This window comes from Panthera uncia, chromosome B4 (assembly GCF_023721935.1).
Source record: "Panthera uncia isolate 11264 chromosome B4, Puncia_PCG_1.0, whole genome shotgun sequence".
Lineage (NCBI taxonomy): Eukaryota > Metazoa > Chordata > Mammalia > Carnivora > Felidae > Panthera > Panthera uncia.
The window spans coordinates 131,111,299-131,135,909 of record NC_064809.1 but is presented as its reverse complement, the minus strand read 5'-3'; the positions used below and the strand labels follow the sequence as shown (position 1 = coordinate 131,135,909).

At 56.2% G+C, this 24,611-nt stretch overlaps 1 protein-coding gene across 2 annotated transcripts in view; it reads right to left on the bottom strand.

The window, feature by feature from the left end:
* ZC3H7B (zinc finger CCCH-type containing 7B) overlaps window positions 1-24,611 on the bottom strand; it is a 61,097-nt gene that overhangs the window by 9,495 nt on the left and 26,991 nt on the right. For both annotated transcript variants that reach the window (XM_049626410.1, XM_049626408.1), the window contains exons 3-16: window positions 22,328-22,361; window positions 21,996-22,193; window positions 20,883-21,041; window positions 17,919-17,999; window positions 17,046-17,102; window positions 10,593-10,635; window positions 9,857-10,050; window positions 9,187-9,508; window positions 8,139-8,197; window positions 7,211-7,310; window positions 5,607-5,768; window positions 3,331-3,536; window positions 2,156-2,256; window positions 1,011-1,192 (exon numbers count right to left, since the gene is read on the bottom strand). In XM_049626410.1, coding sequence (XP_049482367.1) covers window positions 1,011-1,192; window positions 2,156-2,256; window positions 3,331-3,536; window positions 5,607-5,768; window positions 7,211-7,310; window positions 8,139-8,197; window positions 9,187-9,508; window positions 9,857-10,050; window positions 10,593-10,635; window positions 17,046-17,102; window positions 17,919-17,999; window positions 20,883-21,041; window positions 21,996-22,193; window positions 22,328-22,361 — 1,898 coding nt within the window. The remainder of the gene's footprint in view (window positions 1-1,010; window positions 1,193-2,155; window positions 2,257-3,330; window positions 3,537-5,606; window positions 5,769-7,210; window positions 7,311-8,138; window positions 8,198-9,186; window positions 9,509-9,856; window positions 10,051-10,592; window positions 10,636-17,045; window positions 17,103-17,918; window positions 18,000-20,882; window positions 21,042-21,995; window positions 22,194-22,327; window positions 22,362-24,611) is intronic.

The window sequence follows — 24,611 nt, the reverse complement described above, 5'->3', positions numbered from 1 at the left end:
AGAACAATCCTAACTCTACGTACGGCCTAGAGACTTGTACACACGTGGGTCCTTACCTACCTCTCAGGCCCTCCTCCCCCCATATGCTCAGCCACTCGGCTGTCACAGCCAGCCTTTCTGTACCAAGCTTGCTCCGGCCTCAGGGCCTCCAGCTTTGCCATTCCCTCTGCCAGGCATGTTCCCCTTACCCTTCCTTGCTCAAATGCCACTCTCCTCAGAGAGGCTTTCCCCGACCTTCTTATCCCAAATGCCCCAGCCTGAGTCCCTCCCCATCCCATTGCTCTGCCTTACTTTCCTCACAGCACTGAGCACATCTGAAATTACATAACCCTATTTCATCAACTCTAAGAAGACATCAATTGTTAGATGCGCCATTATTTTATGTTACACCCCCCCCCCAAATGCTAATTAGATTACCACATGCAGTGGGGGAGGGGGGGGTATGTGCATCCTCGAACAGATGGAATACGGGATTTATTACCTACTTGTTGCACTGCCTGCCTTGCCCCCGCTTACAGATATCAGATGTTCTCTGAGAGCAAGGACCTCGAGTAGTCTTGCTCGGTCCCTGACACAGAGCAGGTGCGCTCGTCATCCTATTAGATGAATGAGGGAGGGAGTGATATCTTTTCATCTCCTCAGCTCTGAGGTGGAGATTAGGATCACCAGTTCACGGATGAGCAAACGGAGGCTCAGTGAGGGGGAAGTGACCTTGCTGATGACCAATCAGGCAGCCCGGCTCTGCCCCCTCTCCCTTTTCCATGTGTGTTTCCCCCGGCACGGCTTGGATAGGGATCAACCCAGGACCCTCCAAGCCTGGAAGCTCCCCGAGAGCAAGGCTTTGTGTCCTCTGTGATGTCTGGGGAGCACTGGCTCCTGCAGAGGCACCCCTTCCCCCGCTAACTGCCCCTCCTGAACTCGAGTCCCCCTCTGCCACCTGCCACGGGCCGGCCCATCCACCCTCAGCCAATTGTCGCCGCCCTCTGCCCACCCCTGCCCAGCCCGCTCACCAGAGTACTGCTGCAGCAGCCAGACTTTGAGCTCGATGAAGCTGTGGGCGAAGTGGCAGCTGTCCTCCCGCAGGCAGCCGTAGCGCACCTCATGGCGGCACACGTCGAACTGGAAGTGCTCCTGGAACTGGCGGATCTTGGAGTACTTGAGGGAGGTGGAGCGGACGATGTGCACCAGGCACCTGGCGGGCATGGGGGCGGAAGGCACAATGCAGTCTGCAGCCCCAACACCCCCTACCCCCACTGCCACTACTCTGGACAGGGCCAGTCTCCCCGGTGCCGGGCAAGCCTGCGGGGAGAGGCTTCCCCCTGGGTGTTCCTGCCCTAGTAACCACTTCTAGAACACAACACCACAATAGGCAAGACATGGGGATCCTACACTCGGCTGTACGCTTCTCCCCTGGCCTCAAGGCAGGGTCAGCTCAAAGGTGGAGCCGCCAGCAGGAGGGCACAGATGCCACCTGCTATGAGGCTGGGAGAAGGGAGGGCCCGTGGGTGGGGGAAGGGGCAGGTTCCCCAGCTCAGTGCTCCAGAGCCACTCCTGCGGCCAGGGGAACGATCATTGAGCATCTCCCCTGGGACAGGAATTTTAATTACGCTCACAGCAACCCTAGCAACTTTACAGACAGGGAAACCAAGGGTTGCACGCAGGGCATAAAACAGGCATTGATCAGGCTGGGATCTGAACCCAGGTTTATCTGACCCCAGGGCCTGGACTTTATCATCCGTGCTGGGGCAGAGCCAAGGGAAGTCAGAGGGAGCGAAGGTTGGGTGTCAGACCTGACTCAGCCCCTACCACTCACTGTCCAAGGCCAATGTCACGACAGTGGAGGGCACCAGATGGGAGTCGGAGATGTGGCCTCCCACGTGCCTGTTGCGTGAGCTACTCCCAAGCCTCATCAGTACAACAGAGACTGTGTCTCCTCCCTCGCAAGACAGAGGAGACCATTCGAATACCCGAGAGAATGCCTGGAATATAGATCTCAATAAATGGGGTTTCGTCCTTTCCAGGTGGATGCTGGATTCTGCCCCTTGCCTTGATGCCCTAAGTCAACCCTCTGGCCTCAGCTGCTCCCCAGGCACCTGAACTACCCCAAGCCTCTGTGTGCCCCTGCTCCCAGGCCCGGGCTGTGAGTCCCACTCACTTGTTGTTGTGGAAGCTGTGCTTGGCAGCCAGGTTGGAGCAGACAGACGGGGAGTCCTTGGTGCCTTTGCTGATGATCCGGGGCTTACTGTCAAAGCAGATCTGTCCGGGGAGAGGGTGGGCTGGGACCTGGCATGGCCACCCGGGGAGGGACAGACTGGGTCCCTGCAAGCCCTGCCCTGAGTCAGGGGAGTGAGAAAGGGAACCCCAGGATCTGTGGCCCCTATCTCTCTGGCTCTAGCTCACAGCCTGGACTGTGGCTCTCTCTGGTCCCCCCACCCCAAATGCCTGGGGCGGGGGGGGTGTAACTCCAATTCTCTGAGCCCGAGTTTCCTCAACTGTAAGCTGGGGTAACCATGCCCGCTGTCCCATGGGTTCACTATGAAGCTCAGAAAGGACATAACAGAATGGCGAGTGCTTTTGAGAGCACATGCAGCTGCCAGCTGGGAGCGGTGATTCCAGGCTGACTGCTCTGAAGGGAGCAGCTGGTCCACCTGCTCGAAGAGCTGGGGGGAAGGGCCGGCCGTGCAAAGGGTCGGGGTTGGGCTGAGCTGGACCAGCAGCCTGGATCCGGAGCTCTCACTCCACGGACGTGGGCCTGACACTGTCACTGCCCTCATCATGCTCTGATCGGGCGGGGGGAAGCAGGGGGCCAGCAGGGTCATCTGGGGCAACTCGGGGAAGGAACTAACAACAACTTGGTGGCGCTGGTGGGATCAGGGTGGAGCCTCGGAGGGTCTGAGATGCAGAAACACAGGAAGGGTACTCCCAGGACAGGAGGCAGCCTGGACACAGGCAGGGGAGTGGGTAGGAAGCTGTGATGGGCATTGGAGTCAGCACAGTGAGACAAGGAGGTGTGGGGAAGATGAGTACTGAAAGCCCCCGGCGCCGAGCCTGGCCTTTGATGGTCACAAGGAAAGAGGGGGTACGATGATCTCTCTTCCTGGGCTCAGTTTCAGCCTCCCCCAAATGAAGGGACTGGATAGGATCTGGGCTCTAGCATGCTAGGGTCCAATGGGCCTTTCTGACAGTCCAAGGACTTACTGATTCCAAAGTCAGGCCTCCCAAAGCCACGGTCCCAAGACGGACATTTTATAATGGAGTGCACTGGGGAGCCCCTCCCCCAGCCCCATGTGCGCCATTGACCGTGGAAGTGGCAGGCGAGTGGGCAGATACCTCGCAGAGGAAAGTGAAGATGCCCTGGTGCTCCTTAAGGAGCTTGGCGATGGTGAGGCTGCCACGCTTGACGCCCCCCAGCGGGTCAAAGAGCAGGTCACGGTTGAGGGTGCCCTTCCGCTCCTCTGTCCACACGTCGATCTCCTCCTGATGGTAGGCGAAGGTGCAGTTATCCCCGTACTTACAGTCCTGCTTGTTAATCATGTCTGCAAAGAGGCAACAGGACACACGTTCTGCCAGGCGGGACGGCAGCCTGCAGAGCTCCTGGGACCGCCACTGCGGCAGGCCGGGCCCAGGTTCATCTCCGCCACGGCGGGGGGGGGGGGGGGGGGGGGGGGGGGGGGGGGGGGTTGGCCTGCTCATCACAGGACTGGGGAGGGGTCTGGCAGCAGAGCTGGGGGAAGCCCTTCTCAGGCCAGGTCCCTTCTTTGCTCTGCACCTGTGTTGGGGGGAGGACCTGTTTTTCCATCTACAAAGCATGCAGTTACCACCTCACAAAGCCGCCTTATGTGGGTCGGGCAGGATGAAAGGTAGGATAAAGGGCTTTGGAGAGGAATACAAGCCTCTACATAAACAGGAGGGGTGTTTCTCTTACTATTCACCAGGAAAATACCATTGGTTAAGGGCCTAGGCAGATTAGGCTGGGATTCCCTGGGATTCCTCAGCTGTTGGTCCCATAAACAGAGAACTGGGCTGTTGTGAGGGTTAAGCGAAATAATAAATAAAACCCCCGGGGACCAGGAGGGCCTGGCGGGCTCAGGCGGTAGAGCGTGCAACTCTTGATCTTGGGGTTGTGAGCCCAAGCCCTACGTTGGGTGTGGAGCCTACTTTAAAACAAAAAACAAAAAACCAAAAAACTCCTGGGGACCAGGGAGCTGGGAGGGCAGCAGGCTCACAACCCAGAGCCCTGCCATTTCCTGGGGGCAGGAACTGCTTTTCTTCCTTCCTCTCCCCTGCTCACGCTCTTTCTAAGTCTGCGCTGCCCCATCCTGCTGCCAGGCTGCAGACACACGAGGACAAGTGAGCCGGTGCACAGACGAGCACCACTGGCTGCTCTGTGCTGGAACCAGTCCTGCACCCCTTGGGGAGCCCTGCAGGGAGTGGCTTCCTAAGATCTGGGTGCCGCTTGACCAAGTTCAAAGGAGTGTGCAAAGGAGTCAGGATTCAGTGTATTTGGGGGGTGGTTAGGGCAGAGGGGGGGACTTGTAAGGCTCACAGAATTTGGACTTCACCCACACTGGCCAGGGGACAGCTGAGGCCTTTGAGCCCAGGAGTGACATGTCCTCAAGATCCTGCTGGGAGGACAGCGAGCTGGTCCAGAAAGCCTGGGGCTACTGCCATGAGCTGGGTGGGGGCACAAAGGCAGAGCCTCCCAAAGTCTCAGTTTCCTCACGTGGAGTTGTGAGGAGCGTGATGGTGCGTACAGAAGGGTGGCACGATAAAGCGCTTTACAAGGTCATGACTGTTCACGCAGTGCCACGTAGACTGTGCCAAGACGCTTGGTCGGGAAACAGAAGACCCCGAATAAGGTATGTGACAAACGTCCGTCAAATACTGGTCAAATCCACATGAGCCAGAAGTGAGGAAAATGACAACATAAGCAGCTTTAAAAGCTACTATTATCCACTCTATGTTAACTGACTAGCATGTAAATAAAAACCTAAAAGTGATACTGAAAAAAAAAAAAAAAAGAGGGGCGCCTGGGTGGCTCAGTCGGTTAAGAGTCCGACTTCAGCTCAGGTCATCATCTCATGGTTCGTGGGTTCAAGCCCCGCATCGGGCTCTGTGCTGACAGCTCGGAGCCTGGAGCCTGCTTTGTATTCTGTATCTTCCTCTCTCTCTGACCCTCCCCTGCTTGTGCTCTCTCTCTCTCTCTCTCTCTCTCACACAAATAAATAAATAAACTTAAAATAAATAACCAAATAAATAAAAGCTATTATTCATCAAGCCCTTTACTATGTGCCAGTCTTAGATGCTTTATGTGGATTCTCTCCACATCTCTCCAACAGCCTTTGCGACCCCGCAGGGACAACCACCACTCTCTGTGAACTGCTTGACCCTCCCACTCAGCAGGGGCTCCAGCTGGAACGGAACATCCCGAATATTCCCACCAGTCTGTGGAGCTGTCGGGGTGGGGAGCTAGATGCTCACTCTGGTGTGGGATTCATCCTCGGGGAATGGCCACCCGTCTACCCGTGATGAGGGGCAGAGCCCAGGTGGGCGTGAGAGGAGCGAGGCCCCGGCTGTGCCGCCCACCCCTGCCGCAGCCCACCCACCTTTGCACAGGTAGTAGGAGCCCACAAAGCTGGTCTTGGTGGGCCGGGGCCGGATCCGCTTCCAGGTCTGGTCCTCGGAGCTGCGGAGCCGGCCAAGCAGGATATCGCGCTTGCACTTGTGCTCGAGGCCCTCCCGGTAGGTATAGTCACCCGCCCTCGGGCCTGTGGGTACACGTGGACAGAGACGAACTTCAGATGTAGAAATGAAGGGTGACAGTGGACGGGCCCAAGCCATGGGAACTGGACTCCTGCCTAAAAACACACCTCCTTCACCTGGGCTTCCTGCCAGTTCCTGCCACACTCTTCCTGGCCACACGTTCCCTGCAGGCAGGTTGAGGGGAGGCCCCCTCCATAGCACCCTTTCTAAGGCACCCAGCCCCCTTCCTGACCCTCCAGTGAGCCAGACATTTTGTGTTTCCCTAGAAGGTATCGTGAAGACAGTACCTGGCAGAGAGCAGGCCAGCCCCTTTCTGGTCCTGCCCAGCGTGGCACTGCCCCGATTCACCCTCCCCCGCCCTGCTCCTGCCAAGTCTTCTGACGCAGAGCCTCCTCTGCCCTGACAGTGAGGAATCAGCCCTTGTGGGGACCCCGAATGACCTGGCTGTGCCAGCACCAGGTGCATAGCAGTTCATGGGGCGTTTGTCAGCTTCTCAGCGCAGGGGCAGCGGGCGTGTGGACTGGGGAGGCAGTCCGAGGTCCTTGTGAGGAAGAACTTCGGCGTGGGCATAGCCATCCAACAAGATGGCGCTCTGTTCCCCACCCCCGCAAGCCCCTGGGAACTTCGGTGAGATGACTCTCATGGGTGACATGTACGTGGCAGGGGGATGAAGGGGGAGGTCTTGTAGGGGATAGACGACAGCAACTAGACAACCTCTAAGGTCCTGTTCACCCTAATACCCCTGAGACAGAGAATTCTAGACTGCTAAGATTTTTAACCCTGGCATCCCAAGAGAGTATCCCATGAAAACTTCAGGGCTTCTGGCAAATGAGTCTTAGTCTAGAATTCTGAGATTCCAGGTGTGCTGAAAATGGTCTCTAGGCATTGGGCATCTATTCCAAACTTCTGTAGCCTCCCTTGGATTTGGGAGCTGGGGATTTAGGAACCACATTTCCCAGACTCCTTTGCCACCTGGGTTCCAGGCAAAGTTTGCATTCGCCAAGGAGATGCAGTCGTGAGAAGCGGACCAAGAGGTGGAGGTGGAGTGAGGTGTGGGCCAAGGTGTCCCTGCAGCAGCCGGCGGGCCTCCACTCCATGGCCAGGAACCAGCCTCCGGGCTGTGGGCGGCTGTGGTTCAGGCCAGAAGGTCCAGCGGCCCCCCGATCGCTGTGTGGAGCAGCACAACCCGACTCTGGTCCTCAGCCTGTGGAAGAGCAGCCTAGAGGCCAGTGGAGCCTCCCAGCTTCCGCTCCTCCAGCCCTTCTAGCAGTTTCGAAAGCCCAAACTCCCATGTTCTATACCATCCAAACTCCCCCGCCCACCTGCTTGAAATACCCGGCGGGGATTCTGTTTTCCCATGCTTCTGACGGGTACACGAGGGTTCTGTTATTTGGGGATGTGATACTCTCCAGGTTCCCAATATCTCTGGACAGAGGGGTGACATTACCTGTTTTAGGGTAACAGAGTTGGCAGGCCTGCTTGAACTCGTGGGTGGCAGCCAAGGGGTTCTTGATGAGCAAGGCGGTGTTGGGCATGGAGGGCTCTGGCTGGGATGGGAGGAGGGTGGCCATCTTGGGCACTGGACCATGGCCAGAGCCACCAGGGCCAGCCTGGGCACCAGAGGCTGGGGGACTCCGTGACCGCCCCCCCGCAACCCACCCAAGATCAGAACTGTAGCTCAGTGCTACCCTCCTCTTTCTCCTACCCTCCCGGGCAAGGAATTCCTTGTAACATGATCCAAGAATCTATAACATAGGGATCAGAATACCCTAGTGGGGGTACACGGGTGACCGTGACCTTGGCCCAGAATCTTCCTTTGAGCAAAAGCCCAACATGAAAGCAGAGGAACAGGAATGGCCTGACTGGGACCTGTGCACATGCCCTCCCCACTCCCAGCCTCTATCTCCCAAGCCCCCAACACATCAGCAGATGGGGGAGGAGGCAAGACTCAGAGAGGTTAGGTTACTTCCCCAGGGCCACACAGCTCGTGTCTAGGCTGAGGCCAGAGTGCAGAGCGCAGGCTGCCTGACACCTGCTCAAGTGCTCTCCTAAACTCAGAACCTGGCTGAGTCCCAAGAACAGGGGTGTTACGAACCCCGGAGAAGTTACTTAACCCCTCTGAGCCTCAACGTCCTCTTCTGTCGGACAAGGGTTGGGCCGTGCCCTCAGCTCACCCTGCCAGCAGGCGGCTCAGTCCAGAAGGGCTAGGAAGAGACCATCTCTGGCCCATCCATTCTGAGGGTGCCTCTCCTTGGGAGATGCAGTACCCCATCTCATGCAGAAGGCTCACCCCTGCTTTCAAGCCCACAACCACTTCCCTGCCGCCCCTGGGAGGGCCCAAAGTGCCTGGTCGTGGATCTGGGCCAAGTACTCACCGAGGGGGCTGGTTTCTGAGTACCACTTGGGGGACGATGGTCCTGGGACTTGGTTTCCTCTGGGCAAGAAAACACAGGGGTCACCTATTCTGCTCTGAAGGGCGTGAGAAGCCCTCTGAGGACTTCTTTGTATGCATTTCTAACTTGTAGGAACCTCCCAGGCCACACATCCACTCCTAATTTGTGCTGATCCCCTGACTCTACTCTCAAGACCACTGCCCAGGAACAGAGAAGTGTCCCAGCCTGCACATGTCTATCCTGTGCTTACCTGCTGTGGTCCCCACTGCCCCTGGGAGAAAGCCCAAGCTCTCAGCTTGGCTCAAAGGTCCTCTGACACCAGCCTCAGGTCTTCAAGGCCCTTCCCCTCTGGTTGACTACTCTGCTTGTCAGAGAGTCTGTCCATCAGGCAGGCCTATATCCTACTGCTCTTTTAAGACCTTCTCCTTCAAGACCTCGCTCAGCCATTACCTCCTCCAGGAAGTCTCCTCTGACCCCAGAGTTGAGTGAAGCACATCTGTGCTCCTGCAGCCTCATGGATCCCCGAGGGATTCATCCCCTGGGCTAGGTCCAACTGTCAGAAAGCTGGTCCAGTAAGGGCCCAGACAGGTCTGCTTCCTCTCTGGGTCCCCGGCACCTGCTTCCTCTCTGGGTCCCTGGCACCCAGCTCAGAGTGGTGATGAAGGAGCTTGCAGGCTCGCACTGCTTTCCCCAGCCTCAGGAACATCCCCATGGGATCCTACCAGCCTGCCCCAGAAGTCTGGGCAGAGAGCAACATACTGCAAGCCTGGAGTCCTGGATTATCCCAGCTCTGCTGTTTGATCTTGAACAAGACACCCAACCCCTCTGGCCTCAGCCCCACACTGTGCTGAGCACTGCAGGAGACACAGCAACTCAGAGGCCATTGTGGCTCTGGACCACAATGGGGTGAGAGGGCCTGGGCTTTGGCCGAATACAGCCATAACCCTGACTCCAGTCTCCAGAGATTGGCGATGTGGTGGCACTTGAACAGTCAAGGGGGTGGGGGTGAATGTGCCCACCCAGGTCTCACCCACAAAGGAGTTGGGCTTGTCCAGGGAGCCACGGGTCGACCCAAAGCTGTCGAGGGCATCCAACCGGGTATCCGAGTATGGCAGCAGGTCGAGGGAGTCCAGTGCGGAGCCTGGGGGGTCGAGGGCATCCAGCACAGAGGCGGCCAGCTTCTTGGAGGGGTCCATGACGAGGCCAAAGGAGGCAGGGGGCAGTGGGCTGGAGACGGGAATGGAGCCACCCACTACAGGTGGCAGCAGTGGGGTCCCACCGGGAAACACGGGTATCAGCTGGGGCAACTCGCTGGGCACGCCGCTGCCAGGCAGGCCTCCCTGGACCAGGGACTGCGAGGTGGGGAACAGAGGGAGGGGTTGGAGGAGAACTCGACCACCCAGGCCTGGGCAGAGACAGGCACTGTGGACCCCAGGCAAGCCAACTCCTCTGTGCCTCAGCCCAGAGCCATCCCACGAGTGGAGCTAAGGATCTCTGTGGTCCCTCTGGTTGTGTATTCTAGAGCTTCAGGTTTGTACCCCAAGCAGGTCCCTTTCCCTCCCCAGGCCTCAGTTTCCCCAACTGTGACATGGGAATGGGACCCTCCCTCCACCCCTTGTGGGACAGATGATGAAGGTGTTGGGGCCCTGGGGAGGGGGAGGGGATCAGGGGAACAGAAGAATGGTGGCAGCATGGCTCACCAGTGAGTCCAGGAGGGTGTCCAGCTCCGGACCAAAGACATCCCCGTCGGAGAAGTCGTCCAGGCTCTCAGTGCCAGGGAGGGCCCTGCTGCTGCTGTCCAGGGGGGCCAGCAGGTCCAGAACATGAGGGAACAGGGGCATTGTGGGGGTAGAGGGGAGGGGGGCCGGGGAGCCTCGCAGGTCCACGTAGCAGTCTGTGGATGGGAGGGAGGGTTCAGTAGCTGCAGGGGTCCTGCTTGGTCGGGGGTGGGTTGGGGAGGTGATCCAGGGCCCTAGGGTTCTCCTGCAATACCTTCCCTCCTTTCCCTAGCTCCTGTCAGGAATCCTGCTTGTCCCGCCCACCTGACCCCATGCCTGGAGGCTCAGTCATAGTGAAAGAAGGCCTCTACAAAACAGGAGAGGGTCCTTCAGTCCTACAATATCTCTCCAATGGGCCTGGCCCAGTGCCTGAATATTGTCCCTCTGGGCTAAGCAATGCCCTCTCTAAGGGACACTTTTTAAACGTGACTCTTCCTGGAAGCCAGTGAGGAAGAGAAGGGGACTCTCAGTTGGGAGAGGGGCTGGCCTGGAGTGGAGGACATGAGACCAGTGTTACTTTACTGTGTGGCAGACCCCCCACCCTCCTCTCCCTGAGGGGGAAACCCCAGGGCAGGGAGCCCTCAGGCCCAGGCTGGGAGCATCTGAGCCTTCCCTGGGGTCCCATCTCCACCCTGTCCCCTCAAATCAGGGACACTACCTGTTTCGATGTCATCTATGGACCCCAATCCATTGGAAGTTCCCTGTGGGAAGAAAGACACAGAGGGTCAGGCAGACATGGGCTGGGAAGGCCATGGTACCTCCTCCACGGTACCCCACCTCAGTGACCATTGTTGGTAGTTTTTAAGTTTACTTATTTTTGAGACAGAGAGAGAGAGAGAGAGAGAGAGACAGAGAGAGAGACAGAGACAGAGCACGAGTTGGGGAGGGGCAGAGAGAGAGGGAGACACAGAATCCGCAGCAGGCTCTAGGCTCTGAGCCGTCAGCACAGAGCCCGACACGGGACTCAAACTCAAGAATTGTGAGATCATGACCTGAGCCGAAGTTGGGCACTTAACCGACTGAGCCACCCAGGCGCCCTGGTTTTTTTTTTTTTTTTAAGTAGGCTTCACACCCAGTGCAGAACCCAACGTGGGGCTTGAACTCATAGCCCTGAGATCGAGACTTGAACTGAGATCAGGAGTTGGATGCTCAACCGACTGAGCCACCCAGTTGCCCTATTGCTGGAATTAAGCTCGGGTCTGGACAGGCAAGAGTCAGGAGGCAGGAGTCACACAAGTCTCACATCTGCCCTTTGCTGGAGGAGAGCCCCGGGTGGGGAGAGATATAACCTCTGAGCCTCGGTTTCCTTACCCGTCACAGCATAGGGTCCATACCCCGGGCCGGGTGGCTAGGATTTTACTGAGCCCTCCTACACCTGTGCCCTGCGTGGACAGTTTGCAGCTCTATGGCAAAAGTGCCACCCCTCGAATCACCAGTGTCACTCCCCCAATTACAGCCCCAGGCCGAATGAGCCCTGGTGAGATTCCACTGCCACTGGTGGACCTGCTGTTGGAGGGAAAGCTGGTCCTGAGCTTGCTCTGTGGCCTTACCAAGTTCCTCAGCCTCTCTAGGCCTGTTCCTTTTTCTGTGGAGTAAGGATAATACAGTCGCCCACCTTCTAGGACAGTTAGAAGTTTGAAATCACTTGACATTTGCATAGAACCCAGAACAGTGCCTGACACACAGGAAGTGCTCTCTGTGTCTATCAGGAGGCTGGCCTGGGGGGCCTGGGTGTTTTCGCTCACCAGCCTCCACATTCTGTCCCCACAGACTCGCCTGCCGCATCGTCCCTGCCTGGCGTCCCCCTCTGGCTGCGGCCCGAGTCGTTTCTCGAGCCTGGTACATCCTCCCCTTCCTCAGCGGGGCCCCTGGGCGACCCCACGTTCTCTGTGCACCCACCGAGGGAAGCAGGGGGACCAGAGCCTCACTGCTAGCCATGTGGCCCCGTGGATCTACAGTGGCACCAACAGCAACAAGACTTACCCAGGACCCTGCCTCACGCCAGGCCGGGCCCGCACTTTACAGCCAGACAAGCGCAGCCCTAGGTCCAGGTGCCCTGAGAGGTGTTCTCCCCCCACACAGAGGAGACATTGGGCCAGGGACGCGGCCACTCCGGGGCCAGAGAGGGGCTGTCTGACCCCAGCCCAGGCACCTGCACAGAATACCTCCTTCTTGTGCCCTGGAGCCCGGCCCTGCACGGAGAAGTTGTGCCGTTCAACGTCCGGGGCGGGGCGGGCGTTGGCTGCACAAACCAGAGCTGCCGTGCTGGGTCACAGCTGCTACTCCCACGGGAAGCATATGAAACACGTGAGGTGGGGACAGAGGTGCCAGAGGAACGTCTCTAGGGACGGCCGGGCGTCTCCCTGCTCGGTGCTGTCCACGGCTCGCCGGGGCCCCCGCCAGCCACCCAGCTCCAGCCCATCATCTCTCCCTGCCCCTTCCTGCTAGGGACACTCAGGTGGCAACGAGTATGGAGCGCCTCCGCCCTGGCGAGCCTTGTGCCCGTGGCTGTCACAAAATGGCAGGCCCTAGCAGCTCTCCGGGAGGTGGAGTGGCCACCTCAGATAAGGGTGCGCTCAAGACCTGTAGCGCCCGGCTTCTTCCGAACCAGAACTAGTCTTGTGGCCTGGGATACGCGTTTCTCTCTCCTGCCGCTAGGCCTGTGCTCGAGCTGTGTCTCTGTCTTTGAGTTTGGCTCCCTCCTCCCCAACCAAGGCTGCCTCGGGTTCTAATCTGTTCCTAGAACTCACGGCCTCCCTTGTGTCTCGCCCCTCACGCTGCCGACGGGAGCGCTGGCACGGACCCCGTGCCTGCCCGTGTCACCTCCAGGTCGTAAGAAGCTCCCGGTGGCTGCAGCTCGTGAGTCCCCACTGCCGGTCACACACGTGGAATGACTGACCGGCTGAATGACTGGGACTCCTGTGCTGGGGACCCCTGCCAGGATCCCCGCAGCCAGGCTCACACACGGTGTGTGTGTCAAGCTTCCGGGTCAGGGGATCTGGCTGGAACGTTCCCCCCTCACTACTCTGCGGAGCCTTAGGCCTCTGTGTGTGTACGTATGCATGGAAGTATGTGGCTGTGTGTGCGTAGTATGTGGACACAGAAGCGTGTGGATGTGACTGGGCGTATGCACGTGCGTGCGTGCATGTGGACACACGCAGCACCACGTGGCCCACAGAGGCAGGATCTGTGGAGTCCACTCTGCTTGGGCTCCTCACAGACCCCAACCCCCATGGCCAGCCCTGGCCCCTATGCATGTGGTGGGGGCCCCAGCACGGTTGCGGGGATGTGGGGATGGTTTGGCAGGGGCTGGGGTGCCCAATGCCATGAGTGGCACCCTCTCTGGTCCCCTGGCTGCAAACTCAGTGGGCACTGAGGGCGGGCCCTTGTGGAGCCGGGCATCCCTGACCTGACTCCGAAGTGGCGCCAGGCAGAGGCACTGAACAGAGGAAGCCATGGTCCTGCTCTCAGATGAGCTTGTCAAGGAGCCGAGGACACACACACACACACACACACACACACACCATCTGGTGCGTGAGGAGGAGGTGAGGAAGGAGAGGGATGGCAGATCTAGACTGCAGGGGGCCCTGAACGCCAAGCAAGAGTATCCGGAGTTTTTACTTCTAAACAGATGCTTTAATTAATAACCACCGAGGATCTCCATGCTGGGGAGAGACTCATGAGGCCTGGCTGTCAGAGTTCACCCTGGGGGACAAGAAGGGGAGGCTAGCCCAACCTGGAAGACTGGGATGTGGCCTTAACCAGGGCAGTCACCGTGGGAAGAGAAGGAAGGAGCAGGGGTACCCCATCACGTACCTAGCCAGGATCACCCCAGAGTAGTCCTTTAAGGTACAACATGTCACTATCAGCAGAAAACAGAAGGGAGCCCCCATCGCTTGAGCTCTAGGAATGGGGCAGGAGCTGTTGATACCCAGAAACTCTGAATCGGATTTGCCTGGGGGCTCCTGGGTGCCTCAATTGGCTAAGTGGCTGACTCCTGGTTTCAGCTCAGGTCATGATCTCTTCATAGTTTGCGAATCTGAATCCACATCGGGCTCTACACTGATCAGCGCAGAGCCTGTTTGGGATTCTCTCTCTGCCCCTCCCCTATTTGTATAGAAGGAAGGAAGGAAGGAAGGAAGGAAGGAAGGAAGGGAGGAAGGAAGGGAGGAAGGAAGGAAGCTAGCTTTAAAAAAAAAAGAAAAAGAAAAAAAAAGATCTGCCTGAATAACTCCCTGCCTCCCTAAACCCTCTAGAAAGAGGAACGAGGAGCCCTGCACAGTCCCCTCTAGCCAATATGGCCTCCTGGCTGTTCTCCCCACACACTGGGCACACTCCTGCCTCAGGACCTTTGCACTAGCCATTCCGTCTGCCTGGTCCCCCAGACCTCCTCAAGGCACATCCCTCACCTTCAGGTTTTTGCTCCAGTGTCTCCTCACTGAGGTCTTCCCTGCTCACTGTTTAAAACTGCAACCCCTCCCAATTGCCCCAGCATTCCCCAGACCCCTTCTCCACAGCACTTATCACTTTTTATTTGTTGTCTCCTCTAGTTAGACTGTAAGTTCTACAAGGGTGGGGCTCCTTGACTATTTCTTTCTCAGCTGTATCTCCAGTGCCTCAGTCAATTCTATGCTGGGCACATAGGAGCCCTCAATAAATCCCTTCTGAATCAGAAGCACCCGAGTGGCTCCCTTAGTTAAGCATCCAACTTTGATTTTGGCTCAGGTCATGATTTCCCTGTTTGTGGGATCTGTTTGTATCAACAGAGCAGAGCCTGCTTGGGATTCTCTCTCTCTCTCCCTCTCTCTCTGCCTCTCCTTGCTCTCTCTCTCAAAATAAAGAAATAAACTTAAAAAAAAAAAAAAAAAGGAAAGGAAAGGAAAGGAAGCAAAGTATCATTTACAAAAAAAAAAAAAACAAAAAAACCACCCTTCTGAATCAATGAACTGAATCAATACTCTTCCCCTCCAATACCTTCCCAACACTCCTGTGACAAAGACTCACCTCACCAGGGGGTAGGTGGTCTGACTTCTATCTAATGTTCCAGCCTCACTAGTGCCCTGCCTCCCTTCCTCTGGGTTCCTCCCATACTCTGAGCTCCTCCAAACCTCAGGGCCTTTGCATATACCGCCCCATCTGAAATGTTGTTTTACCAGCACCCCATGCACTGCCTACTCCGCAAACTTCCGGTCTCATTTTAAAGGTCACTGATGCCCAGTCTAAATCAGGCCTCCCTATTCCAATGGCCCATGGCTCCCCACACGTTGTCTTTACAGCTTTCATGATGGTTTGTAACCAGAAATAATCAGGCTAGTGTCCATGCACCCCGGACTGTGAGCTCTTTGAGAGCAGGAACCACGATTGTTTTCTTTTCCATGTACCTAGTCCAGGCTCAGTGGACTCAGACAAGTTACCCAACTTCTTGGTTTCTCCTTGGTAATAGGGGTAGGCAGTACCTCCCTCAAGCAGTGTGAAATTATTTGCAATTGTTCAGTCAGTCAGTCAGTGCTATAGTCTGAAAGTTTGTGATATGTTCAACGAATGTCAAGTTCATATGCTGAAATCCTACGCCCCAAAGTGATAGTATTGGGAAGTGTGGTCTTTGGGAAGTGATTAGCTTGAGGGTGAAGCCCTCATGGATGGCATTAGTGCCCTTATAAAAGAGACACCAGAAATCTCCCTTGCCCCTTCTGCCATGTGAGGTTCCAGCTAGAAGGTGCCATCTGTGAACCAGGAAGTGGGTCCTCACCAGAAACTGAATTTGCCAGCACCTTGATCTTGGACTCCCCAGTCTCCAAAACTGTGAGAAATGAATTACTGTTGTTTATAAGCCACATAGTTCACGGCAATTTGTTAGAGCTAAATGCTATAGCTTTTTTTTGAGCATCCAGCATGTGCCAGGCCCAATAATATCTGGTTACGATCCACAAGGAGGGCTGTACGGGCAGATCCACACTGGTCTCCCTCAGCACCCAGGAGTCCCAAGGGCAAGGATGTGCCTAACTCAGCTATGTTCCAGCTCCCAGCCCAGGGCCAAGAAGGGGTTCCCTGGGAGTTTGCTGAGTGATTTCATGAAAACCCTTGTGAGTGAGTGAATGAAAACCCTTAACGCTAAGAAGGCAGGCGGGCCTGCTGCTGCTTTGCTGTGGGATGTTGGCCAAGTCCCTTCCTCACTCTGTGCCTCAGTCTCCCCTTACGTACAAGAAGGCAGGACACCAGCCTCCACCAGCGCTCTTAGAGCCCGTCCCTGGTCTTCCAAAAGGCGTCGAAGTCTACCTGAGCATGTGTGGTGAGCAGTGGGAGAGTCCAGTGTGTGTGCTGGGCCCTGGCACCGCCCCGAGGGTGAGCCGGGTCTGTTGGTGGTGGCACAAGGGTCTTGACCCCGAGGAGTGGGGACGTCCCAAACCCAGGGTAATGCTGTAGTCTCAGCAATTATTGCTCCTCAGCTCCCTCGGTGCCACACTCCTCTGGGTATACTCCCCTGTTCTGGGCGAGGGACAACACCCCCGTTTCACAGCTTTAAAAACTGAGGCTCAGAAGTGAAGGTTCTGCTCAAGTGAAGGAGTCTCAGGTGTGAGCTCTGACCCCCACTTCTGTGCATCTCCTTGGCAGTTGCTTAGGCAGGGGCATCGGGAAGGGTCTCAGTGGGGGGTGTATACTTGAGCTGGGCCTTGAAAATGAAAAGGCAGAGAAAGCAGGGTATGGAGGAGGGGAGACATTTGAGACCCAGAGGCCTAGATGCAGAATGGCCAGTGAGGAGGAAAACAGCAAAAGAAGGGTGGGGGTGAGACTTCCCTGCCCATAGTGGCCGCGGCCTGTCCCCACACTTTGCCCCTGTGGTCACAGGAGGCCCCTCTTAAGAGGTGGAGGTGCTGTGCGTCCCAGAGGTGTTATTAGTCTGGTCCAGGCCCAGGCTATCAGCCAGGTGCATGGCTCACATCAGTGGGGGCCGGGACAGATTGAACCCAGCCCTTCAGTCTAATGGCCCAGGATCCACTGCTGGGGGCGTGATACCCCAGAGAGTGAATCCAAAGCTCTCATGACGCATGAACCAAGATAGGTTGATACTGGGGGCAGGGAGGGAGGCCTGGGGTCCCAGCCCCCATCCTACCTGATCCGCCAGGCCAGCTGCAGTGCCATTACTGAGCAGAGAAAATGTTTCCAATTCCTGCAGGGAATAGAGAGGTGGGAAGAGATGAAGGTTTGGGAAAGATGCTCAGGGTCCCATCAATTAGGGCAGCTGAGGGGCCCCAACACACGCAGCTGGTGTCCATAGTGCCCTAAGGCTCCCTGCCCCAAGGCCTGTCAGAAGTTACCTGTTCTCTCTCTGGAGCAGATTTGGACGTTTTCTTCCTGTAACTGTGACCTGGCAGAGGATGGACCTCCACATACATGCTCCTACTGTGTGCCAGGTGCCACATCAAACATTCTTTGATTTTGATGATCCGCCCAGGAACCCCCTGAGATGGGCATAATCATCCCCATGTTCCAGATGTAAAAACCACAGGGGGGAAAGAACTAACTTGCTCAAGGTCACAGCAGACTCTAGAGCCGTACCCTCTCCTACATGCAGCTTCCTGGCATACAATAGGTGCCAAGTGAATAAGTGTGGATCTAAACGAGCCAAATAGATATCTGCACTATACAGAGGTTATGTGAGAACATGAGGTGGAAAAGACACCGGTGTCATCTCAGACCATCTCGGGGGTGCTTAAGTCGGCCAGGGCAGGGGAAGGAGGAGGTGTTAGCAGCTGGTGTCTAAGGTGAATTGGAAGCTTTGACTGTTCTCTCCTTTTTCCAAAAGGTTCTGGAAGTCAGTCCAGGGCTTTCGGCCAACAGAGAGGGAAGATCACCTGTTATCATTCCTCTCTGTCCTGGCCTGGCCCTGGCCACCCTCCCCCACTCCTCCCCAAAGGTGCCTGGGCTCCCTTCAGACCTCCCCATCTCCACCCCCGTGGACTCCCAGCACCCAGAGCCCACCTACCTGGGGCCTCTTATACGCTTTCCGAACTCGAAGCCCAAGCTTCTGAGCCAGCTCCTGACCAAGCTGAGTTACGCTCTCATCCTGCAACAGCAAGACACAGGGTGGAGGGGGTTAGTCTGCCCTAGCTCATGCAGCTGTGCTCCAGAGACCTTGAACAGCACTGCAGGGAAGGGGTGGGGGGGTCTGCTGTTACCCCAAGTTCTACAGATGGAACCAGCCGAGCGCCCCACCCCATGTTACTGACAAGGAGGCGAGGCCCTAAGAGGGGTCACTGGCTGCCCAGGTCACACGACTAGCATGTGGTGGGGCTGAACCAGAACCCACACTTCCCTTTTTCCCTTCCACTGTGGGGAGGGGAAAGGAATAATTTTTGCTTTGGATTTTAAAATTATCTTTTTATTTCTAGGGGCACCTAGGTGGCTCAGCCGGTTAAGCATCCGACTTCAGCTCAGATCAGGATCTCACGGGGTCATGAGTTTGAGCCCTGCGTCGGGCTCTGCACTGACAGTGCTAGGCTGGCTTGGGATTCTCTCTCTTCTCTCTCTCTCTGTCCCTCCTCACTTGCACTCCCTCTCTCTCTCTCTCAAAAGAAATAAACTTTAAAAAATTTTTTGAAAAAGAGGCAAAATTAAATTATCTTTCTATTTCTAAAATTCAGCAAGGCGTAGTGTCACTCTACTGTAGACGGTTGAGATGTTGCAGGGAGAGCAAGAGCTCCCCTGGATCACCCCCTTCCCCATCCTCACACTAGGCTCCTCCCCGGAAGGAAGATGCCTTGTGGTCTGACGTGCTGCCCTGCAGCTCTTTTCCAGGAATGTGCATAACGTGCCTACAGATAAAGGATATATCTTTATCCTTTATATAGGATATAAAAGGATGCTATAAAGGATGCTCAGGACGCTATAAAGGATATAAAGGATGCTCAGTTTTGTTTTGTGAGGATTTTTTTCCTTTTTTTTAACATAAGCGAGATCACATTACACCTATCGCTCTACGACTTACAACTTGCTGCTTTCACCACACGATGTCCCCGAACTCTTTGCAAGGAAGGACATGTGGGTCGTGCCCGGGCCCACGGGAGCGAGAATGCGGGAAGTTTGGAACACAGCCAGCCGGCCCACAGTTAGCGCTCGATAACAGCACCCAGCATCCCTTCCTCCCTCCAAGGCTGTGTTACTGTACATGCATTAAGTGCCAGGCAAGGGCTAGGACCAGAGACGCCACTAGCAGAGGGCAGGTGGGGCCCAGGCCTCGAGGAGGCTCCAGTCTAGTGGGAGAGACTAACCAGTAAAAAAGAAACCGTGACTGTGGTCGAGGCAGCAAAGGGGCAACAGGGATGTTGTAATACCCCGTGCATTTGTCCACCTCCCTACCTGACGAGCTCCTGGAACCCAGGGCCAGAGTCTGAGTCATCTCCGGTCCCCAGTACCCAGCACGGAGCAGGGCTCAGCCAGTATTTGCCAACAAAGACTGGAGCACGGGGGGATCCCCCAACTCAGAGTCAGAGGCCCTAACTGGGCCCCGGAGTCCTCACCTGTACAGTGAGGTAAGCACCACCCTGCCTGCCAAGGAATGGCAGACACGAGACTTGGATATGGACCTGCTGGGGACACTAGGAAATGCTGTAGGACCAGGGACTATTGTCATAAGAAAGGTTCTCAATTGTGAACTAAGCTGAATCGGAGAAGCATGAATAATAAACAAAAGGACAGTAACAGCGAATGTTTTCTGAACCTACTGTATGATTTTCAGATTCCATCCTCATAGCTCTATGATGCCTGGTATATTACCACCCCCATTTGACAGGGGCGCAAACCGAGGCTCAGAGAGACTAAGCTGTGGGTCCAAAGTCACACAGCTAGTAGGTGGCTAACCCAAGATTAGAATTCAAACCCAGGCCAGCCCTCTGACACCAACATCCTTGACCACTATGCACATGGCCTCCCACTCTCTGTTCTGACCACCAGATCCTTCCTGCTTCTTCTGGTCCCACTCAAGCCCACCTTCCTCTAGGGAGCCCTCCAAGATCCTGATCACTCCTGGGCAGAATTGAGCCTTTTATGAGCCCTTTGACACTCATTGTTTCAGGGATAAAATAGGAGGGGTGCTTCATAGACAAGGAGCTGATGTGCAGACGGGGGAAGTGTTTTCTCCAAGGTCATGCTGGGGGTCAGTGGTGGAGTCAGACCTAAACCCCAGGGATGTTTCCACGTCTCCCAGCAGACTGTGGGTCCCTGAAGGGCACAGATCTGGGTAGTTCGTGGGTACTTAGTAAATACTTAAGTACTTAAGAAGTGGGTGAATAAAGGAGGAGGGGGCATGCGCCCAGCTGTGTGTGGGCCAGGGCAAGCAAGGCTCACTACTGGTCAATTCCCTGCCTCTCTCCCACCTAGTGACAGCTTGGACATCAGGACCCCCACACATGTGACACCCCTTTGTGTCCTTATTGCAACCCTAGAGGTTAAGAGTGCCAACTCTAGGGGCTCCTGGGTGGCTCAGTCAGTTAAGCGTCTGACTTCGGCTCAGGTCATGATCTTGCAGTTCGTGGGTTTCAGCCCACGTTGGGCTCTGTGCTGACAGCTCAGAGCCTGGAACCTGCTTTGGATTCTGTGTCTCCCTCTCTCTCTGCCCCTCCCCTGCTTATGCTCTGTCTCTCTCTCAAAAATAAACATTAAAAAAAATAAAAAAAATTAAAAAAAAAAAGGAATGCCAACTCTAGAATCAGACTGCCTGGGTTCAAGTGTGAGCTCTGGAGCCCACAGCTGTGATTCCCGGGTAAGTTCCTCCGTCTAACTCAAAGGGCTGATGCAAGGATTAAGTGAGTTAATACACACTGTGTATTTTCAGCAGTGCCTGAAACACAACCAGAGCTCAGTGTAAATATCAGTATCTGCCGGTCCACGGCACAGGGGGGGACACAGGCTCAGCAGAGCCCAGCCCTGCACCAGGACTCAGGGCACTCACGTGGGGCCGCGCGAGGGAGCACCGGCTGCTGCATTCATATGCCTCCTTGTGACGCCCCAGCTCGCTGAGGGCACGTGCCTTGCGGAACAGCGCCCGGATGTTCTCGCCGTCCAGGCCCAGCGCTTTCTCACTGTCCTCTAGTGCCTTCTCATACAGGCCCTGCGGAGAGGAGTGGGAGGCCACACAGTCAGCTCTGGTTACCTCCCTCCCACCCCTTTCCCTGCAGAGACGGGGGAGGCTAGAGGATCGGGGAGGGGGCTCCAGAGCTCCAGGAAACACCTCTGACATTCATACTCTGGTCAAGGGCAACTGTACATCCAGCTCAGGGGGCTGCAATGGGCACTGGCAGGCCACTGGAGGTGGGGGGATGGCCTTCAAATTCTGCAGCAATGAGCCTGGCCATTCAGACACACCTACTTCCATATCTGCCTTCAGCTGAGAACTTCACGGCCCAAGAGTAATCAAGGTACCTCTGAGAGGAAGTGAAATCAAGAAGGCAGCTCAGGGTACAGAACACGGTGTGAACAGGTACCTGGCACCTTATCCAGAATAGTCCACTCTGGATTGCAGAGGTGTTAGGGGGTCCTCTAAAGAGCTCACGGCAGAGCATCCCTAAGGATCTGGTGAGTGACTGAGTCAGTGAGCAAGCAGGACAGGGAAGAGGAGGAGGCCAGAGCTTTCGGGAGGATGGGGGGAGATGGGAGGGAGCCCAGGAGGAAGGAGCAGGAGTGGCCAGGGGTTTGCAGAAAGAGGCAGTGCACGATGAGGGTAGCGGTTTTCAGCCCTGACTCCCTACAGACTCCTATCCATGCCCAGGCCAGCCTGATGAGCGTCTAACAGTCTAACATCTAACTTAATTCATCAGGGGTGGGGCTCAGGCATCCGTATCCTTACAAACCACTTTTTGTACCATGTGTTAGCACTTTAAGGGCTCTCCAGGTGAGTCTGTGGTGCAGCTGGGGCTGAGAGCCACAGAAGCAGGCGGTGACACTCCCACAGGAGGGGGTGGAGGAGCCGGGCCTGCAGAGGCTCACTGGGGTGCGGGCCCAGCTTGGCTGGGCATCTGCGGGAAACGGCGGGCAGGGTGAAGAGGGGAGGGGGGTGCGGGCTCACCATGGTGAAGTAGCAGGCGGCCCTGTTGACATGCAGCTTGCACAGCAACTCCTGGGGTAGGGCCACCTGGTCGGAGGCAGCGTAGTCGGCCACGTTCAGCCCCTCCATGTACTGTACCAAGGCCTGCTTGTAGTCCTTCTCCCGGAACAGGTCATTGCCCTCAGCAAACAGGTTCTGCACCAGCTTGAGCAGAAAGGCCTACCAGGGAGTGGGGTGCAGAGGGGGCTCAGGGGTCTGCATGCGGCCCCAGCCCTGGCACCCGGCCTCTACACCCTCCTTCTCCTGGGCACCCCTGCCCTTTGCCTTCCCCCGGCTCCGCCGCCGATGCTCACCTCATATTCTTCTTGCTTTAGGGGTAGTGTCGACCTAGCAGGAAAAGGAGAGAGACACAGAGTCTGGGTGAGCCCAGGGGTCTCAGCCTCATGGAGGCCCCAGGAGCCAGAGCCAAAGGCCACAGATCATTCCAGGAGTGGGCTCCTCTACCTCAGACCTCAGATGTCACCTGGTGGATTGGGGTAAGGGAACAGCAGCTTTTTCTCCCCAGACCAACACATGCTGGTCTTCCGTTTCTGCTGGAAGGGAGGGAGGAAGGCCTTGTGTTTGCCCCAGGCTTTCCCGGTGCAGATGCTGAGAAGGCCAGCCAGCTGGCCTCTTCCTGAGAAACCAGTTCTCTGGGAATGACCGTGCCCCCGACACGCTAAACTTGTAAATGCAGGCCCCAGGCAGCAGGAAAAGTCCATCTCAGGTCCCCCCAGTTGGACAGCTTCTGCCCTTCTCCCATCCCAGCCCCCCAAACACACATGACCTTGGCCAACGCCAGGTCAGAGCCTGACTCCTCATTCCAGCCCAGCAGATGGGGCTGTGGGCACCCTCTCCTCCCCTGGGGCCCACAAAATGCCAGCTCAGTATAGAAGAAAGCATCAGTCCAGGAGAACAGAGCCACATCTGTCAGGCTAAAGGGCTAAGCTAGAAGAGCACCTGGGGTTTGTCTCCTGGTCCTTCATGTCACAGAGGTGAAAACAGACACTCAGAGTGGACAGTGACTCAGCCAAGGTCACACAGCAGGTCGGCATCAGAGCCGGGACTAAAGCACAGGGCTGGGGCTCTTTCCTTTGCCCAGAGCTGCTGCTGGCACCTGGGCAAGAGAGAGCAGCCTGAGCCAGTCAGCCAAAGGGGTGAGAGAAGACACCGAGGTCCCTCCCCTGTGTGTGTGAGGGAGGTGGTGTCCCTGATTGTGACAATGGGGCTCCCATCCTGCCCTCCTTGCTTCCCCACCATCAGGGACCAGGGCCCATCTCTGTTCCCTGTACTGCCCAGCCAGGCCCCACGGCTACCCTCCTGCCTGCCTGGCTTCCCACCTCCAGCCTCTCCCCTCCAGCCCCAGCTCCCGGGTCAGTAGGGCACACTCTGACCTGAAGGTCACCTCATCCACATAAGCCAGTGCCACCCCACCCATGCAAGCTGCTTCACAGCTCCTACAGTGCTCCGTGCCCAGAGGTGCCTAATAAATGCTAAGCACACAAAATCTACATGTGATAAAAGTTAATTTTAAAACCAGCAGGTCCTACTGTGTTACCCTGTAAAGCAAACTCTTAGGAGACTAACATAGGGGTTCCCGGGAGGCTGTCCTATTGCTGAACCTTCTAGGAGCTCCTCTCTGGAAAGGGGAAGGAGGACACAGAGCGACCTACCATTTACCTCCAGCACAATGCCTCTGTGAGGGAAGGGGCCTTGTCTCATTTCGCAGGTATGGATTTCACCCAGGGAGGTGGGGGGGGGGGGGCACTCAGAAGGCAGGGCTCAAAGGTCCAGCTCCAGAGAAATCAGTGACTTAAGTTAAAGACAGAGTTCTTACAAAACACTGTATCTGCAAGACTGGCCTCTGAATAAAATTTGAACACTCCTCCCAAATCAAAGCCCTCCCTAGGAGCGCCTGGGTGGCTCAGTTCGTTAAGCAACAGACTCTTAATCTCGGGTCAGACCATGATCTCCCGATCTGTGAGTTTGAGCCCCGCATCGGGCTCTGCACTGACAGTGAGGAGCCTGCTTGGGATTCTCTCTGCCTCTCTCTGCCTCTCTCTCTCTCTCTCTCTCTCTCTCTCTCTCTCTCCCCCTCCCCCGCTTGCACTTTCTTTCACTCTCACAATAAATAAATAAACTTAAAAAAAAAAATCCCTCCCCCAAACGGAAGACTGGCCTAGAGAAGAGGGAAAGGTGGGCCACAGCCCTCGCAGTGGCCTGAGCAAGACAAAGTGACTGTGTTGCAAGGTGAGGAAGGACAGCATGTGAATGTCAACACAAGCACCATCAGAGCGATGGGAACACCGTGTGTGTGACAAGGGACCCAGTCTGTGGTGAAGAGGCAGGTGGTGTTTTAGAGGTCTGTGTGAGAGAACAAAATTGGGGAGTTTATAGACATAAATCCTAGTTTTGTGGGGATTCCTATTTAAGAAAAGAAACACAAGGGGCATCAGGGCGGCTCAGTCGGTTGATCACCCAACTTTTTTTTTTTTTAACTTTATTTATTTTGAGAGAAAGAGAGAGCGAGCGTGTGCACACACGCGAGTGAGTGAACGGGGGAGGGGGGAGAGGGGGAGAGAGAGAAGAAGGGAGAGA